The 19,341-nt window shown below is 44.1% G+C and overlaps 1 protein-coding gene across 2 annotated transcripts; it reads right to left on the bottom strand.

Annotated features, from left to right (window-relative positions):
- Positions 1-643: 643 nt before the first annotated feature.
- On the bottom strand, positions 644-18,954 carry LOC104862063 (TRPM8 channel-associated factor 2). 2 transcript variants are annotated; one of them, XM_010623780.2, is made up of 8 exons: positions 18,751-18,954; positions 16,474-17,110; positions 8,271-9,262; positions 7,878-7,975; positions 6,696-6,909; positions 6,073-6,312; positions 4,887-5,224; positions 644-2,370 (listed from the first exon to the last, which is right to left on the bottom strand). In XM_010623780.2, exons 2-8 carry the CDS (start codon positions 17,094-17,096, stop codon positions 2,116-2,118), a joined length of 2,760 nt encoding a protein of 919 aa, XP_010622082.1. In that variant the 5' UTR covers positions 17,097-17,110; positions 18,751-18,954; the 3' UTR covers positions 644-2,115. The 2 variants fall into 2 exon arrangements, with proteins under 2 accessions (XP_010622082.1, XP_033620374.1); XM_033764483.1 differs by having other exon boundaries at positions 2,198-2,370; positions 5,047-5,224.
- Between the last annotated feature and the right edge of the window lie 387 nt (positions 18,955-19,341).

Raw genomic sequence — 19,341 nt, 5'->3', positions numbered from 1 at the left:
TAGGGCTCATCAACTTTTAGCAGACACTCCCTTAAAAATGATTCTGCCTCTAAGCAGAGTTGACAAGGGATCTGACTCAAAGATGTACGGTGACAAAGGAGACATACAAGATAAAGATCCATCTTTGTCCTGCTTTTAACTACATTTGGGTATTGATAGGCCCAAATGAAGAGTCATTTTTTCTTTTAGTAAAAACAACTTTTTAAGTCCTTGGCTGCCTCAGAAGGAAGAACAAATCATGTAGAGTTTTGTGTTTTTTTTAGTTTTAGTATTAAAGATTGAACCTTGCCTTCAAAATGAGCTATATCCCCAGCCCAATCCTCTCCATTTTCTTTTGGGATTTTTTATTTTGGGATGTGCCTTGTTAAGTTTAGACTAAATTATCTGAACTTGTGATCCTCCAGATTTAGCCTCCTAGGTTGCTGGAATTACAGATATGTGTCATTCAAGCTACAAATCATATTTTTAATGAACAGGTAAAAATCCAAGAAATTTTTTTATCCTCTGACTGTATAGTGATCTGTGTCAGAATAAACCCCAAAGATCAAACCCCAGCAGCTCTAGCACATTCAGTTTGAGTACACACCATTTTAATTATACCTAAGAATTCTTCCAGATATGAGAAAAAAAAAGTGTCAGCTGGGCTAGTACACTAGCAAGTACAGTGGTACCTTGGTTCATGAACTTAATTTATTTCGTGATTGTAGGGAAGATGGCCACACTCATGTTTGTGTGGGAAAATTGGCCATGGTCATGTTTGCCACCTGAAGCTGAGTTGACAAGTGGAAGGAAAATTCTTCTGAACACTTGTGTACATGAACCAAACTATTTGCAAAGAGACGCATTCGTGAACCAAGCTGTTACTGTATTCTTATTGATACCACACCAGGGATCCACATTAATATTCTATAAACACCTTTATAGGACTGAATGCTAATCTCTGGGGGACAACATAGCAGTGAGTTTCAGTGTCCAGGATGTCCGCACTAAAATGGACACTGAAAGCTACTGTGGGGCTAGAGAAAGCTAATAGTTAAATTTCCATGAGGAGCACGTGATGCATCAAACAATATCCCTGAGAGAAAGGTACTTTACGCATATCATGGATAAAAACATGGAAACACAAGGATGTTGATGGTTCACAGAACCAAGCTTAGCCCATGGCTCTGTCCAGTACATCAGCCTGTCTCTTTTGCTATTAAAATTTTTTCAAAACATAAGAAATTAGAAGACTTGCTCTGGGATAGCAGAGGAGGGGAAGTGAAAAAGTATGGCAATTCAGGACCTTTAGAAATACTGATGAAAAACAGAAGTTTCAGGAAGGCAGGATGAAAGCACTCTGCTGGATGACATAGCAAGTTTCTATCTAGGTACAACAGCATTACAAAGAAGGCATAAAGGTACATTCCTGAGAAGCTTGGTTCCATTTTTGTCTTTATGACTTTGACCATCATCCTGAAGGCAGTCTGCGAAGAAGTGAGGCAGGAGATTAGGGCATAGCAAACTGGCTGAGCAAATGGGCGTGACCTGTCAATGACAGAGGACCAGGAAATATGCAGAAAAATAATTCTCAAAGCTCTGCAACTGGGGCCAACCAGAAAATGCTATCTCGAATGCTTCTCATGAGAATTCAAACAGGTTTCTGATAGGATGACCTAGAATCAGTGACAGCAAACCTTTTAGACATTCACTGATAGAAACAGCCCACTGCTGCATGTGTGCCACAGCTTCACCACCACTGGTAAGGTCAGCCTGAGGAGTAGGAGATATGGAACATGGCTGGCATCAACCTTGTCATCATTGGGCTCTCTCTTGCAGGGTGATGTGCTCTCACCTTGTACAGTGTACTTCTTCTACCTTTAATTGGCTCGTACTTGCTCTGCAGACTATATTTCTTTTCCTACTTTTAATATACATGAAACCTTGCTACATTTCATACTTATTTTGTCCAATTCTTTGCCCATGACAAGAAGAACCTAGAAAAAGCCATAGAACCTCAGAATCTAGTAATAACAGGAGGCCAGTTCAAGGCACAGAGCATTTCAAGTAAGGTCACGGTGGCAGAATAGCAATGGGATTGGGTCCCTCTTCTCCCTCCATGCCCACTGCTGTCCTTTATTCCTTGGAATCCATGTACACTCTCATGGGGTGATCATGCCAAAAGGGAAGGCAGGACAGGCTATCAGCCACTTCCTTCTGGACAGGCCAGCCCCAGGCCTGAAAGAAAGGCACCAGATTCTTCTGTACTGTTTCAGAGAACTTCTTCACCCATAGATTCATCTTGCCAGCATTGTCTTTGGGGAGGTCAGAGAGGGTCTGGTAATCAGAGAAGAGCTGGGTGAATGGCTCCCACCCAAAAGTCTCCTGGAGCTGAAAGAAGAAGGGGAGAATGAGCTTCCAAATTTGCTAGTGTAATTGCAATATGCATGTTGGTAAGCACATTTATTTTACAGTGAGTAACTTCTTTCTCTCCATCATTAGCTTCATTCCAATTATGTGCCTCTGTCGTTCCACCAGGCAACAACAAATACATGCAACCTCACTGGACTTCATCTTCTACTCATCAAACCATGTACCCTGACTCTAGTAGTAAGATTCATGGAAACCTAATGTCTGAAAGGGGTAAGAATTCAATAAAGGACAATTACCATTATTTTTAATTTTTAATAGACTCTCCAGCTCTTCAGTGTTTACCTTAGCATCAGGACAGATTTAAGCCTGACTGAGATGAGAATCCCTCATATCCTACATATGTAGCCTATTGGGACCCCGAAAGCTGGCGAACTTCAAACATTTTCCAGGCAGAGCAATAATTTTTAAATACCCATCTTAAGCCTCCCAGTATTCACAAGGTACTATTGTGTGGAACCCTGCTTTTAGGGGACAAAAGAAGAGAATTAGAAATGTCTTAAGAAATGTGATTCATACTTCACAGAGGAACGTTACAGAATGTTTGAATTAGCGGAAATTTGAGGGTTTCCCAGCCCCATTCCCTCTTTCCAGGATGAGAAAGAAATCTCTGAATCTGGAATATAACAGCCCAAGGACAGATCAAACATGACGGCGGGCATCCCTCATCATTGCTCACTTGCTCTTGCTGTGCTGGCTTCTGGTATTAACAAATCAAACATTTATTAAATACGTCACATTCATGAGTTGTTTACCATGTGTCAAGTGTTGTGCCAGGCCAAAAAAATGATGCAGTGGTCTTGTCCCTCTAGAGAGTACAGGTCAGTGGGAGGGACAGAGATGTAAACAGACAGATGGCTAGAAAGGTCTGCTTGTGATGTCCAGGCAGTGGACAACCAAGCTGAATTCTGAATGGTGACTTGATAGGTAACAGAAAAGATGTTCACGTGTGTTTCGGCAGCAGGAAGGACACATGGGAAGCTCAGAACCTGAAATAGCCAGGTGTGCTCATAACTGTAAGCAGCTTGGTCTACTGGAGGGAAATATGAAGGTGAGGAAATCATAAAATATGAAGATGGAATGTTGGCAAAAGGTCCTTGTAGACCTTGTCAAGAAGCTTCTAATGTATCGTGTACATGAAAAAGAATACTTTAAGAGTTTTAAAGATGGAAACTTAACCTTATTTTGAGAGTGGTATGGAAGAAGGGTTTGGAGGATTGTAACGCTGGAACAATTGAGGAGGAAGCCACTGGATGAGACCAAGGGAAGAGTAACGAGAGCCTGAGCTAAGGCAACAGCGGCAGGCATGATGGGGAAAGACCGTCAGAGGGTGGAGGAAGGTGCATATGTGTTAAAACTGAGTCTCCCAGATGATAATGGGTCTCTCCAAAGCCCTTGTGAACTGAGGCTCAGGGCTCCATAGCAAGAGGACAAGTGGACAGAACAGAATTAGGGCTCTGACTTACACTTCAGGGCATATCTGTCATGTGGTTCTGCTGTCCTGCAGACCATCAGGCTGGTTATATGAGAAGATGGACACTCATTTAATGCAGTTATTGACTGCGACCATCTCACATTTACTCTTCCAAAAATGGGTGACAGGAAAAGAGTCAAGAGAGGGTATGGGAGCACAAAAGCCTGGGACTGACTTACTATTCACTCCTGATTTCACGTTCAATGCCTGTCACTTCAACAGGTGCTACTGGACAAGCTGCTTCAATTCTTTAATTTGGCAGGAGCCTCTGTGAAAGGTGGGCCAAGCAACACCTATCTATAGGGCTGTAGTACACATCCAAGAGATGGGAATAGCTTTGACAATTCAAAAACATTCAAAGTGAAAGCAGGATTTAGGGAGGGGTACAGGGATTGATGCTTATTTTTTACAGGAATTAGACTTGCTTCATAACTTCCGTGTTCTCCTAATGGGTTGAATTTATTTAAAAAATATTTTCTTTTCAAATGGAGTGATGGAAGTCTGAGGACCTTGTTAGCAGATTTATCTCCTACAATGTGTTTTTGTAATGCAATTGTCCTGTAGACATGTCCCTTCATTATAAAGGGAAGTAACACTCACTTGATGCAAAAAAGTAAAGTGAGGAAAAATAAAACATAAAAAGCAATGACTACGTACTATGGAACACTTAATAGGAGAACAAGAATAAAATCAGCGAATGGAAGGGCTATGATTCAATTTCAGAGCTTCTACTCTTAACCAATATGCTATATAATATAGAAAAATATGTATTTTTTTCATTTCTTCTTACACTGCAAAACCATAGGGGATGCATAGGACAGGTGTCATTCTCTGTTCAGACAGGTGGTAGCCTTAGAAACATGACATGCATCCAGACCTGCCGTACCCAGGGTGACAGTGATCACAGGCTGCTGGGGTTTAGGAGCTGACAAGTGCCTGTGAACAAGGATGCGACTGACTGAGGGTCTGGAAGGCTCTCACTCGCTGAATTTCTGCTCTGTACCTGCAGGTATGTTTCCAGAGCTGTCCATACATTCCAGTCACACAGAGGCGCTCCCTTTTGCAGGTGTACTGTGATCCTCTTTTCTCGTTCTGGAGGGCTCAGGGCAGGGTGGGCCTTTGCCCTGGGGATACCCAGGACCGTCTCATGCACGTAGACTGACCAGAGGTTGCAGGTGGCCTCCGTGGTGTGTGGGGGGAACTCCCACCCATGGCGCTGCTGGTTGTGGCCCAGCTCGTGGATGGGTCCCCACAGGCCTCTGCTTTTCATGCCCGCCTCACTGATGAGCTCTTGTGCAGACTCAAGGTGGCACATGATGGGGTACCCTGCGTGCATCCAGCCTGCAACACAGAAGGGAGAGGCAAAGCGTGAAGCTTGGAATCACCCCAACCTTCTCTCTTTCCTCCTCACCACTGTGGAACTTTTCCTCATCATTCTAGTTGTCTTTAGGGATTCCAGGATCTCTGTGCTGGTTGAAAGGTAAATGGCTTTCCTACAGTATCTGCTCTGCTTTCCAGCTTCTCATGCCTGAGCTGTACCCTTCTCACTAGGGCCTTGAAAAATATGGGTATGCTTTACACAGTATCCTTGCTGGAACTGGATGCTTCCTAAACAACGCTGCATGTGAGTGTGATATTATGTCCTGTGCCTGGATCCGAGATCTGGGAAGCTTGTGCACACTGGATTTTCTTCTCCTATGCAACGATTGTTCTCCAAATTTGCAATCTACTATGAAAAGAGTTTTGTTCTTTTTTTTTTAACACAAGAATAGCGGGTCCCTGTGTGTGAACTAGTTCCCAATTTCTCTGTTTCACTGTCCACTAAAGCTCTCTGTACTTAACACAAACCTCTTTACTCATTTGCGCGCCTCATTTTCAACTCTGACTTAGGTTTCAAGGAAACAGTTCCTTTTGTATGCTCTCCTGGAAATGATCCTCAATGATATTTGTGAACTCCCAGCACCAATTTTCTGAGACTGCTCTAATATCTTGTGAAATCTCGCCCCATAGGCATCAATGGTTTTCCTTTTTTCTGTAAACATCTTTCATCCCTATCATGGTCTCCATCTTTCATGTCCTTATTCCCTTACTTTTAAAATTATGCTTCAAATGTCTTGGACATTCAAAAAAAGGTACTATAATAAACAAACGCTGTCTCCTGACTAGGAGCATTCCCCAGGGGCACTTACCAGCTGAGATCTGCACATCAGCAACAATCCTCTCGGGTCTGTGGAAAGGGAAGGGCTGGGCTGCCAGCCTGGCTATAGCCTGCATCATCTCATCCCAAAGGTGGAGCAAAAGTGCAGGATCCATCAAGGTCTTGAGGTCTGTAGTTGGCACAGTCAGGATGATGCTGTCTGTGGCCAGCTCCCCCCAGGGGGCTGGGTTCCCCTCGACACAGCTTCTCCACTCCTCCCGGGATGTCTTCCCTGGGAATAAATACCAAGAAAATTACAACTCACTTCCTCAACTTTCATCAGCTTGACAAATACACCTTGAACTCTAGGAGAACACCAAAATAATGAACACTACCTTGCCAGTCTATAGGGTGTGAGATGAAGGATACACTTCAGACCCCTGTCTCTGTTCTGCCCTAAAGTCTCCCTACACACAGGATGTTTCCTATCTCCTGTCTGCACATCTACTTCTAACTTTTTCGCCTGCTGACCCTTTGTCCTACCCTTCTCTCCCACAGGGACAAGTCTCTGGGATGTGGGGGTAGACTGTCTGTGGGTGGAGGGTGCTAGACACGAAACTCCAATTAGGCATGCAACTGTAGCTCTTTCCTCTTACCTGATCCCAGTTCACTCACCCAGCTTGTAGTATGGGGCAGACACAGCCCTCCTGATGGTGACGGGCACAGGACCCAGTCGACTGCCTTTGGGCACGATGATGTAGAGGAGGCCTCCCCACAGGCAGGAGACTGACTGTTGCATCCTGTCCATACAGCACTGGTGAGTCACCATGGGAGCTCGAGACAGCTTGGTGGCTGTGGTCAGGTCATCGGTGTGGCAGCCAATCTGTATCTGGACAGGCGATCCCACCATGTGTCAGGGAATAAGACTTCCTGGGATATGGAGGTGGGGTTGTTCATGGGGTGGTGTGGGTGGAGGGACTAAATACAAAACTTTAGACTTCCAAGAGCCATGCATAGCAACCTATGAAACTATAGCACTCCAAAGTCATACAGACTAAAAGCACATGCAACCTGTGGGATATTTTTGTAGGGATTTAAACAGCACCAAATGGTCTCCATCAGACATGAGACTGAAGCATAACCCAAAGCTCAGGCTCAGGAGGGACTTATGGGGGCCTTTTTCCAGGTAGAATCCTGGACTGTCACGCTAGGCCTGAACAGGGAGTCAATCCCTGTGTCGGGAATGAGCCAGGGAATCCTGGACTGCTTCTTGAGAGCACAAGAAGCCTGCCAAGGGTCAGCAAAATCTGGTCTGAAGGGCAGAGGATAGATTTTCTCCCTTTTGGTTTTGCCTGGAATTGGGGTTGTATCCTACGTTAAAGGTCGGTGAGCTCTAGAGAGAATGCTGACAGAGAGGCACCCTAACTATAGCAGAAGCTACTCTGAGTTAAGGCAGCAGAAGAAATTAAATTCTATATGTAAGGCATATATCTATGTGTGATGGGATTAAAATATCCTTCAGGGTAAGGGCAAAGAAGTAGAACCCAGAGGCCTGTGTTATCAGGAGAGTGGGTGAGAAATGGAATTTAACAGGTGCTGCTCTTTCTCATTTCTGTCAGTAGGTTAAACGACCACAGATGGGAATCAGAAAGCTCAGGATCATGAGTTCTGGGTCTGACAGTAGCAGTGGTGACTTTCAGTCACTTGGGCTCTCTGAAATTTAGCTGCTTCAACTATAGAATCTCAGCATAATCCCTCCTTGCACCCCTGGTAGCACTGCTGGGAGCTGGACTGAGACAATGGGTGAGAAGGAGGTGGCTCTGTGTTTGAGGAGACCTTGACTGTGTTCGACCTTACCTTTAGGCCAGCAGAGGCAGTGGCTGCTGACAGGCAGACTTCGACATTTTGTCCTTCTGGGAGGTAGAGCCCAGTGCTTACCCAGGAATCACCATTGCCTGACAAGTCATAGAGAAAGCTCAGTTTTTGCTCCTAATTGACTTCAGCAAACGGAGCCTCCCAGCCCCTTCCACAGGAACAGCCTCTCCCTGTTTCACCCCAATTATCCACGCTTCCTGTACTCATCCCTCCTAAACCTTAAGCAGAACCCCAACCCCCATCTTCTCAAAAGTACCGGACAAAGCATGGAGCCAGCCTTTCTGAGGGTCAGCACCTACAAGGTCCTGAAGAAGAGGCCAATCCCATCTTTTCCACACCCTGTGATACTCAGGGCACTTTCTGTTCCTTCCCTACCTGGGTTTGTCCCATCAATCTCCACAGTGATAGGGTCCTCAGAGGGATATAGCCCAGAAGAGCAGGTCCCAGTGCCAAGCCCCTGGCCCAGCTGGGAGCAGTCAGTTCCAGAACGTGCCAGCTCGGTGGCTAGGCAGAGCATCGTGGCCTCAAAGGAATCACTGGCCACTGGGTTTTTCCGGCTCACAGCTGGGAGGCCTGATCGTCGTAGCATCTTCCTGAGGAGCCGGTGCACGGATGTATAAGTGGGGACTCCCTCTGCAGGAATCTGTAGAAAGGCTGCACCATCTACTCCCAGCTTTGCAAGGCAGCTCTTTTCCAAATTCCCATCCCCACAGTTCAACACAGCCTGGAATTCAGACAGAGCCTTGCGGAAGTGATAGTTCCTCCTCTCAGGAGTAGGAATAGGAAAACAGCCTGGTTTGAGGGTCTGAGGCAGGATGCTGAGGCCAAAGCAGTTGAGGATGACATTACCAGGAAAACCAGCCAAAGCAGAGCGGCCTGGGTTCTGGGAAGCCCACCACCAGGCCTGACCACCGATGAGCAACCCTCCACCCTCGGCCACAAACTCGTGTAGCTCTTTGGCCTCTTTGTCACTGTAAGCTACACAGCAGTATACACTCAAGTCACTGGTTAGATGAGACACCAGGCTGCATTCAAGGCCACGCTTCAACAGCAGGGGATGCAGATTTTTTAGACTTGTGTTCACCCCAACTTTGCCTGTCCGGCCTCTGGCTAGCCAGTGGATAGCATTGAACAAAAAGGTCTCCAACTTAGGAGCACAAAGCATTCCCTCATGGGCAGCCAGGACCACTCGACCACGGCCATAGTGAGCAGCTGCCAAGAAGCAGGCGAGGGAGGCGTCAAGGCCCACAGGGAAAGCCAGCACCCCATGCACCAGCAGCTGTGAGGGGACTCCCCCGGTCTTGATGTCCAGCTCGGAGATCCCTTCCAGGAGCTGCTGCTGGTCCTGCCTAAACTCCTCCCAACACCTGGGAAAAGATAAGAAGATAAAGAGGTGATAGCCGGCTAATGAGTCCCTGAACCAGCTCAATAGGCGGAGAGACAAACATCACTTAGGTCAGGTCAGTCTGCTTGCTCTTACTAACACTGGTTATGTTAGTTTGTGGTGCCACTTATTTGACCAAGTCTAACATATATTTCCCACCTTTTTACGACTGATTGCATTGTCATGCTTAAATGGCTGTGTTTGCTCTTCCCAGTGATACATAAAATATGGGTACTTCTCACAACTGTGCTTGTCAGCTTTAAAGCTTTATGTCCACATCTTAAAATCCACATTCCCCAAATGAAGACTCCCAAGTATCTTTCCCATTTAGTCAGCCAAGTGTTGAGCATTCTGGCTTGAATTTCATGTTTTTTAAGAGAATTAAACCTACAAGTAAATCTAGGAAAATGGCTCTATTATTTCTTAAGAAAGCAGTTTCACTTCTGAACATCTCAGAGTTCACGTTTTACAAGGAAGATGGTTTTAAAAAACATCAACCTGCACTTGCCTAGGTCTAGCTCTGTTCTAGGAACACATAAGTAAATTGTTTCTTATCACATGTGAAGATTTATGCACATATATAACTTTCTCTAATGCACAATGTATGCATGTATGGAAATCCCACAGTGAATCTCATTAATTTGTGCAATCAATACGGGTTAATAATTACAGTATAAGATATACTTTTCCCCACCAGATATTTATGGGGTTCATATAAATGAAATTGTATAAAATAATAATTATTTTTAAAATACTCATTTAAATCTGACATAAGAGCACTTATTACTTTTTTGAGAAATAATCAAAATGTAATAAATTTAAAAAAGCCTTTATATTTCAAATATTATTAAACCAAATTGTAGATTCACTAAATGTCAAATGGTGGAGATTGGCCAAACAAATAATGGTGAAGCATACATCACATACTGTTTAATAATCAAAATCATTATTAGGCCATATTGGAAAATGTTTAATGGAAAGAATTAAAAATTAGATTCTAAGATATTATACTGTAAAGCTGAATTTTGAAAACACACAAAACTGGACATAGAAACAGGATCTAAATCATATTTATCAAAATATCTTCAGTGATCATTTCCGGCTACTGGAGTTATGAGTTATTTTAATTACCTTTATAAAACTTTATTGCTTCAATGTTTAAAATGAAATGCTTCTTTGAAAATAGAAAACTGTTATTTTTTAAAACAAAATAGTTTACCTAAGCAGTGAAATATTATTGAAAAAAACTGCCTCTGGTACAGACATTTTCTCCTTAATTCATCCTCAGCATAAAAATAAGTAGATAGATGTCATGTCTTAGTTTTGCTACTGCATTTGCAAAATAACAGGGCAAATATTCTAAGAGGTTGGGTGTCAGATTGACCTGTGGCTTATTTCCTCCTATAGAGACTCAAGCTGAATTCTGGGAGACAACGACCTTGAGCTAAAGATCTGATAATAAAATATTCCATTCTAAGTGTCTTTCCTGTAAATTTTTAGACAGCTAATGGTAGAAATTTGAGTTCATGGTAGAAAACTTTCAGTATGGAGAGCAGCAGTAAAAGAACTGGGTCACCTGAAGGCTCAGTCTTGAGGCTGTAAACATATCGAGCTGCTGTTAACAGCAAGGATGCCATGGCATGGGCTCTGTATTTTGACTGGTCAGGGTGTGACACCCATCCTATTTTGGAATTGCTGAAAGATAATCCTCTGAAAGCTACTTTCCTTTGGAAGTCACCACTTGCTCGTGTATTTCTGGGAGAGTTTAACAGCATCAGTAAGATAGCCTAGACAGTATCTGACACATTGGTGATTATTTAACATACATCCACAGAGAATATTTATCTAGTGATCGGGGTCTGTATATCTGAAAAACAGGGGCCTTAATACTTAACAGTTATTGGTATGGGTTGAATTGTGTCCCTCAGGAAAATGTACTTTTGAAGACCTAACTCTCAATCCCTGACAGTATGAACCTTATTTAGAAATAACATCATAGCCAAGTGAGGATAAAGCTACACTAGCGTAGACTGCTAGTTGCATGTATGTGGTGTCCTTATGAGACTTGGACACAAACACGCAGAGAGGCAGAATACCAGGTAGAGAAGGCAGAGATGGGGGTAATGCTCGCACAAAAAATAACAAAGGTTGCCAGCAAAGCTTCAGAAGCCGGGAGAGAGGCAAGGAAAAGATTCTTGTGCAGTACTCAGAGTGGACCAACCTTGACACACACTCACACCTTGCTATGAGATTTCTAGCTTCTATAACCAATGAGATGAGATGTTTCTGTTGTCTAAGCTACTGGAATATTGTCACAGCAGCCCTCGGAAGCTGAGTGGGTCCGTGGCCAATGCTAAGGAATGGATGGTCAGCTCAGCTCTTCCTTGCTCAACTCTTTACATACTAATCTTCACTCATTTTGTCAGATATGGTGGAGGGGGCAAGTCCACCATCTTGCCTCATTTCACACAATCCTTACCTGGAAACTCTTTTTGGATCATATGAAAGACAGAACTGGAAAAACAGAACTGAAATTCTTATAACCTGAAAGTCCTTGAACAAAGACCGACTGACTGAATAGCAGTACAGTGAGGGTAGAATAATATACACTCTTCAAGAGAGTCATAGACATAAGCTACCACTATGTATTTACTTTTGTAAGAGCAGCTTCTTATAAGTTCTAGACCTTAAAGATTATACCATGTATAAGGATAAGGAGCTTTTGATGAAATTAGGTGCACTAGTCTGTCAGACTATGTGTCTTGGTTAAAAGCAGCAAGTGTCTTTGGATTTGCCTTTGAATATTAAAGTAATTGGAGCATTTCCCTCAGTTATGTAAGCATAAGGGTGCAGTCAGCTCCTGCCCTTGGGGACAGCACAAGAGAAGATCTATTTTTGGTTTCAGACAGTGCCTCTCCCTGCGGCATACAAAACTGGATGGTGCAGAGAACTATTTCTTTACAGAACTCACAGCCTTTCAGGAGGGATTGGAAGTAAGAAAGTTGGTAGATCAGTCCAGGGGACTTGGCAATACTTGCTGACAGGAAAGTTCACTGAAAACTTCAGTGAGGTGATTCACATAAAGGAGGTAGGAATCTTTTGGAGTTCAGAATTCAAAGGAGATAGTCAATCGTTGCTCACTTGTGTGCTGAAACTGAACTCTTTGGCACCAAAGTCTATAACATGATATTGTCTGTAGGTTTGATGCTAGGAAAACAGGCTACCCTTTCTCTTGTGATGGTTTTGGAAATGTATTCACTCATATATTATGATCTAGACGTCTCTGCTTAAATGACTCAACTCTGCCACTATATAGCTTGAAAGCAACTGCAGAGTGAACAGCAGCACTCCCTACTCCAGTGTAGTTTTATCCTCACTTAGCTATGATCTTATTTCTATATAAGGTCCATATTCTCAGGTACTGGGGGTTAGGACTTCAAAAACAAATTTTCCTGAGGGACACAGTTCAACCTATGTCAATGACCACTATGCATTCAGGCCCCTGTTTTTCAGCTATGAAGTCCCCAGTCACCAGATAAATAATATGCAGAGAAAACTCTCTGCATAGGTATGTTAAATAATCACTAATGTGTTGAAAGATTTACTTTGAATAGGCATGGTTATATTCCAGTGAAAGTTTATTTACAAACACATATGGCTGGCCCATAGGTCTTAGTTTGTCAATCCTGATGTAGAACCTAGAACTAATTTCCAATTTACAAGAAATACAGGAGAGAAAGGAATACAGTATGTTAACTGCCACCAGGGGGATGCAATCAGCAATATTTAGGCTAATGGAAAAACTATTCAGTATAGATTATCTTTTTTTTCTTTTTGGGACTGGGGATTGAACTTGGTATCTTCTTCTTGTGAGGCAGGATAGATTATCTTGTGCCTTGAAAAAATATAAGGAAATCAAAAGTTGGAAAGGAAAATCATATTTTATGAGGTGTAAAAGTTCTATCAAGAAATCAAAGTGATTAAGCTTTATTTAAATACCAATACAAACAAATTTTGAAAAATAATACAAGACCATCATGGAAATGGATCACAACATTAGGGCAGTTTTGTTTTTGTTTTTTTTTTAACATGTGATATGCCTTGTGGTTGTGTTTTCAAGGCTTCCTGTCTTTATAGATTTCTATCAAAATACAGACGGAATGATATGATGTCTGCTTTTTGCTTCAAAGTGATCTGGGACTATATGTGAAATATATAGTTGACTATTATTGGGGTTGGGTGAAGATTGTACAGTGGTACACTGTTCTGTCCTCTACTTTTACATATGTTTGAAGCTTTCCATAATTAAACATTAAAAAAAAAAACACACCAAATATGCCCTAGATTCAGTGGCAGAGATGGAAAATACAGGGGTAGATGAGTAAAAACAGGCCTTGTTCGCTGAGGAGAGTCCTTTTGAGGTAGGAGATTAGTAATACTACAGGCGGGATGGAAGACCGGATGTGGGCTGTCAATTCCAAAGACTCAGAGGAGGCTGAAAACAGGATGTACCTATATAACCTGATCCACAAGGGATGTGACCTGTCAACTACCACCAGGATGCATGGCAGAGCAACTTCTGATGGACCTTCCACAAAGGATAGGATATCAGGAAGGATATAAAAGGTGGCTGCCACCACTGACTACAGTGCCATTGCAGTCTCGTTCCTGTTTCTACAGTGGCCTACCCTGCTGGTGGGATGTATCTCTTCTTGATCCTCTCTTTTCCTTCACTTCTTAATTATTTCCCCTTTCTTCTCTTTTCTTCACCTCACCCCTCTTCTCGTTTCATGTTAAATAAAAGCTGTGTTTAACTGCTTCTTGATTGTCCCAGCCAATTTGCTGGGTGGTACAGAAAGAGCCTGGAATCTTCAGACACTACGCCATCTGGCAACATTTTGGGGCAATTAAAAAGATTCTGCCGATGGGACTTAACCTATTTGTTTCTTAACATTAGAAACAAAAACAAGTTATAGCAAATCAGATCCACTCAAATGATGTAGTAACTATATCACCTTCCTAACCCACCTGGAAAGGAAGGAATTTCACATGTGTCTGGTTTTAGGGGAGAGGGTCCAGAGCACTGCCCTTGCTCACTCAACGTTGATTCTCCCCCTCTTCCTTGTAGAAGAGTCTTGTTTTCTTCAGAGATGCCAGTGCTCATTTAAAAATATTTAGGCCTTCAATATGTATCCATTTTCCTATGAATGAATCTATTCTCTCGCTCTTTAAGGCCTTCAGACCCCGTGGTAGCTAAGGTTAGCCATGGAATCTTGTTCTGGCCAATAAATTATAAATGCAAGTCTAATGGTTAGGGATACCAGGAAATATAATTTTCTGAATTAAAACAGACAGATCTAGCCTGTGTATCCATTCCAGCTTATCACTGGCTGGATGCAGCTATAGTGCCTGAATTAGCATTGGTCATCTATGGTCAAAGGATGAAAGCAACACAGCACAAGAGTTGGGGTAGAAAGCAAGAGACAGAGAGAATGAAGTTGGAACATCAGAGGCCACAGGCCTGGATTTCTTGTCAGGAAGTCCAGAGAAAAATAAACTCCTACAGGGCTAATCTATTGTAATAAAGCTTTTGCTACAGAGAGGTGGATAAATACAATGAGTCACTAATATCCAAAATTAAACTCCTGGTCTATAATCTATCTTATCACCTTTAGCACTCAGTGAATGGCAAGATGCATCTTTAAGTCCCTCACCAAAAATTTCCATCAGCCAGGATTGCTGGGACCTACTTTGGAAGCATATCCAGAATTAAACCTCTTTCAAGTAGCTCCATGGATGCTACCCTCATCAGGTCACCACCGGCTCTCAAGTGGTTTATTTCAGTGCTTCTGGCTTCAACCTTTGCCTCATATAAGCTATTTACCATTAATCTGAGGGTTCCTCTTAAAATATCAATTGCATCGATCCTCTGAATACGCTCCTAACCATCTTCTTATCTTAAGTTAAATGCAATCTACAGTCTTAGCTATGGACTACCGGTTTTTAAGTTGGCCTCACCTCCAACTGATCTAACCTTATTTGCTCTGCTCCAATTCTGGCCTTCTTAATCTTCCAGAAAGATATCAAGCTGGTTTCTGTTTCAGGTTGTCCTTCTTGCTTCATGCTCTACCTGGCTTTCTCTTCTTACAGATGCCCATATGGTTCACCCCCTCACTTCCTTCTGGTAAGTTTTTACTTTCCAGAGACAACTTCCACACCATCCATTTGCTTGTTTGCGCTCAAATCCATTCCCTGTCCTTCTTGGTCATTCCCTACATGTCTTTGTGTCCTGAACCTTTGTGTGTTCAGCCCATGGAAAGTAGAAACAGAAAGTAGAAACAGAAGACAAAGCAAAAAGGAAGGAGGACCCAAGGTACCCATCCCCTTCAAGATGTACCTCTTCTCCAAGACTCCAGCTCCCACCAGACAGACCTCCCATCTGTGGTCCCAGCCCTGCTGGACAAACCTAGCATAGCCCCAGCATCTACAAATAGCCATAGCACCTTGACTCTACCACCTCCCTCTATCTGTCACACTGTTGCTAATGTCCTGTTTGCCCTGTGTGCCATTTAGCTTTTCAATCACCTCTACTTTTAATTCCATGCCCCAAATCCCTTGTGTTTAAACTATTGTATCCTGACTCTGTCTAACTGGTATTTGTTCCCTGAAGACCTCAAATAAAACAGACTCTACTCTCCTCCGTCTTATGCTGTTTGTGCATCCTGCCTTATTTTCTCTTGTGGCTCTCGTCAATACTGGATATAGTACTTTCCTATTTGTCTTTTTAATTTCAGAATTCTCCCCTGGAATATAAGGTTCAGGACACCTTGATTTGTCTGTTTTGGTCTCTTCTAGGTCCCAGTGTCTAGAATGGAGCCAACACTAAGTACTCACACAATATTCCTTCAGCCACTTAAAGAGCTATCGACGAGCACTCTATGTTCTAGGTAGCGCACAAGGAGAAAAACTGGTGAAAAAGACAAGCTTTCCTGTTCAGTTGATTATTGGTTTGATTATGGAGGGACTGGCAGTAAGGACACATACTTATGCTTTGATGCATTTAATAATCATATTTGTGGTGATTCCAAACTATGTGGAAAATTATTCATATTGAATTGGAATCTCACTGAAGAAGGGAAATCAAATCTGTTGCTTAACACGAGTCAGAATCCTTAAAGAGGAAGCATCACTCACCGGATATGAAGTGGAATCTTGGGCACCTTCTTAGAGACTTTGAACCTGCTTTGGTCTCCACAGACATCAGTGAAATATACTCCAGCCACGCTTGTCACCAGGTTCCCAGGGAACATGGACAGCACCTTGTCACAGCCATGCTGAATGGCCCAATGCCAGGCCTGGCCCCCGATGAGCAAGCCCCCACCACTTTTCACAAACTGGAGGAGCTTCTCAGCCAAGGTGTCATTGTAGGCACTGATGCAGTAAGCTCCCTGGGGCTCTCCAGGTTCTGCCACAGTCTGCGCCTCCACCCCAGCATCCTTCAGGATCTTCACTAGGGATTCCAAGGATGGGTGCACCCCAAGAGGAGCCTCTGGGGATGAACGGAGCCAGCCCACTGCATTGACAAGAAATGGAGCCAAGCCAGCATGCAACAAGTAGCCTTCGTGGGCTATGACGACCAGGCGGCCCTGGCCATAGGAGGAGGCAGCAATGAGCACCTGGCCCTTGTCATTCACCATCACTGGGAAGGAGGCCTTCCCAATAAGAAGGAGTTCACTGGGGATGGGGCCTTTGGGGACGTCCCAGTTTGTCACTCCATTCATGAGAGCCTCAAAAGCAGCAGAGGGAGTTGTCGCCATGGTTCTATCAGTGGCTGCAACGGAGAGCACAGAGTTGGGTTGGTCAGAGAAGATGGAGAAAAATGAAGGAAAAAGAAAAAAAAACAGACAATTGAATACATCTATACCCCAAATTTTATGGGTTCTTCACTGTGTGCTAAGCACTGTTGTGGCATTGGTGGTAAAGCTGGAAACAAAAGAGACAAGGCCTTCACTTTCAAGACTCAAATATTTTAGAAGGGGAAAGACAATGAATAAATAGGGTGATGAACAGAGAAACAGAACTGATAATTTCCATGAAAAGATATGGACGACTGGAGGACTACTTTAGTTTGGGTGACAGGAAAGGCCTCTATGTAAGAAAGTTGACATTGAAGTTGAAACCAGAGCACTGCAGAGGATGAGCATTCAGTAAGAGAAACACCAGGGTGACTGAAAGCCCAGGGAAGGAAGAAAAGGACCTGAGGTGGGTGTGCTGGATCTTGCACAGCCTGGCGGATCAGCATGAAAATTAAGTTGATGTGCATGAAGTGAATTAGTGTTTCATGTTTGGACAAGGAAGTCACGGACCTGCCAGAAACTGCATTTGTGCCAACAGCATTGACTCATGATTTAGAAATGCCCACTAATTTATATCTGCCCTAATGTGTAGATCCCCACTTCTCTCTGGCTGGCCTTCTGCGGTTTCTGGGGTTTTTAAAAAGCAGTTTCGTGTCACTGCAGCTTTTTCTTCAGAGTGTTCTTTTTGGATAAATTACTTAGGCCTCAGTTTTCCTATTTATAAAGGAGTATACTGCCTCTGCAGGACTGATTTTGGAGATAAGCAGAATATATGGGGAACACAGATTGTTGCATTGAGTAAAAGCTGGCGCCCGTCCCTCCGCTGCCCTTTCCAACTTTCCCAAATGACATGGGCAGTGTAGTCGGTGATCCTTCCTCACCCCATCTTCTGCCTTTCCCTGTGCTAGTCTAGCTCCTTCCTTAAGAACCCTAATAAGAATTCTCACATTTCATCCACTCCCCAAGAGGTGAACTTTGCAGAGTGCTTCTACAGGTTTTAAGGACTCCATGTCTGGCCCTCCATTTACTAGACTTTTTTCCCTGCCACTTCCTTGTGGGCTGGGCATTTCCGAGCATGCCCCTCATTTCCTATAGAATTCATCTCTCCCCACCTACCACCTCTTTCATAATATTGCTCCAGGAAAATGAATTCACAAGTCAACGCGCGGGTGACTACAGCTCTCAGTTTAGGAGTGGGAAGAGCAGCGAACACAAGAGATAAAAAAAAAAGCCTGAGCGCCAGATCCTGGTAAACGCTTCTGAGATGAGCAGACTGACAGGAAAAACACACAGAAACTCCAGATGAGTAATCTGTCCCGGAACGCCAAGCACAGCACTCTGCAACAATGCGCTTGCGCGCGGACAGACTTGTTTTAGCAAATTCCTGACTGGAGTGCAAAGAGGAGAGAGAAATGTTTGGAGAAAAGGAGCAAGTACTACCAGATGAAAGAAACCAAAGAAAAGCATAGACCAAAGAAAACAGACATCAGACTGCCAGGAAGGGGTCCGAGGATCCTGCAGGCACGTTGGGGCGCACCCCCCACACCCCCGGAACACCTTCCAGGTGCTTGGCCAAGCGCCCTTACCCCAGGACGCGCAAAACTGAAAAACTCACACTTTGCCAGCAGGGGTCCCCGGGGACTGGCTTTGCAGCGGCTCAGCAAGAATTTCCGGAGGTGGGCGGAGCTTCCTAGGGCGGGGCTGACCAAGGCAGGGCCATCCCCAGGTAGGGTGGAGCCCAGTAGGGTGAGCGGGTGTGGCGGGGTGCGGGGCGTGGCGTGGCCGCACCTGGTGTTTCCCGCCCACCACTATGCAGTCCCCCTCCTTCCTCCGCACCTAGGGTGCTCGGCTTTACCCTACTTGGGTAAGCATCAGTGAAAGTTGTTACACTCTGTGAGAAAAGCGCTTGCCACGTCTCTGATAAACAAGATTCAGGGCGAACTATCCCCCAGTGACAGTGTAACCTAATGCCGGCCTGCAGGGCGTCTGCTCCTTTCCCGGGTTCTGGATGCTGCCTCTAGCCCCGACCTGCGGCGAGCGCTGCCCCCTGGTGGTCAGCACCTGGAAGTGCACCCAGAAACAATCGCGAGGAGTGGAGGCGCGGGTTGCTCCGGAATCTGGCTAAAGCAAGGAGCCTGGGACGTCACCAAAGCAGACCCGACTGTGACCAAGAAAATTAAGCCCCGGCTATAGGGTAGCTACTGCC

This window comes from Fukomys damarensis, unplaced genomic scaffold (assembly GCF_012274545.1).
Source record: "Fukomys damarensis isolate Sample0158 unplaced genomic scaffold, DMR_v1.0_HiC HiC_scaffold_16, whole genome shotgun sequence".
In the NCBI taxonomy this organism is placed as follows: Eukaryota; Metazoa; Chordata; class Mammalia; order Rodentia; family Bathyergidae; genus Fukomys; species Fukomys damarensis.
Note: the sequence above shows the minus strand (reverse complement) of the source record. Positions and strands in the feature narration are given on the sequence as shown.

What these genes read in the sequence shown, in the direction of transcription:
- LOC104862063 (XM_010623780.2), bottom strand. Translation starts at nt 17,096, where the DNA reads ATGGCGACAACTCCCTCTGCTGCTTTTGAGGCTCTCATGAATGGAGTG. An exon ending in GATTGATGGGACAAACCCAG is followed by an intron (nt 7,976 to 8,270) that starts GTAGGGAAGGAA and finishes ATGACTTGTCAG; the next exon opens with GCAATGGTGATTCCTGGGTA. An exon ending in TGCCCCATACTACAAGCTGG is followed by an intron (nt 6,313 to 6,695) that starts GTGAGTGAACTG and finishes ATTTATTCCCAG; the next exon opens with GGAAGACATCCCGGGAGGAG.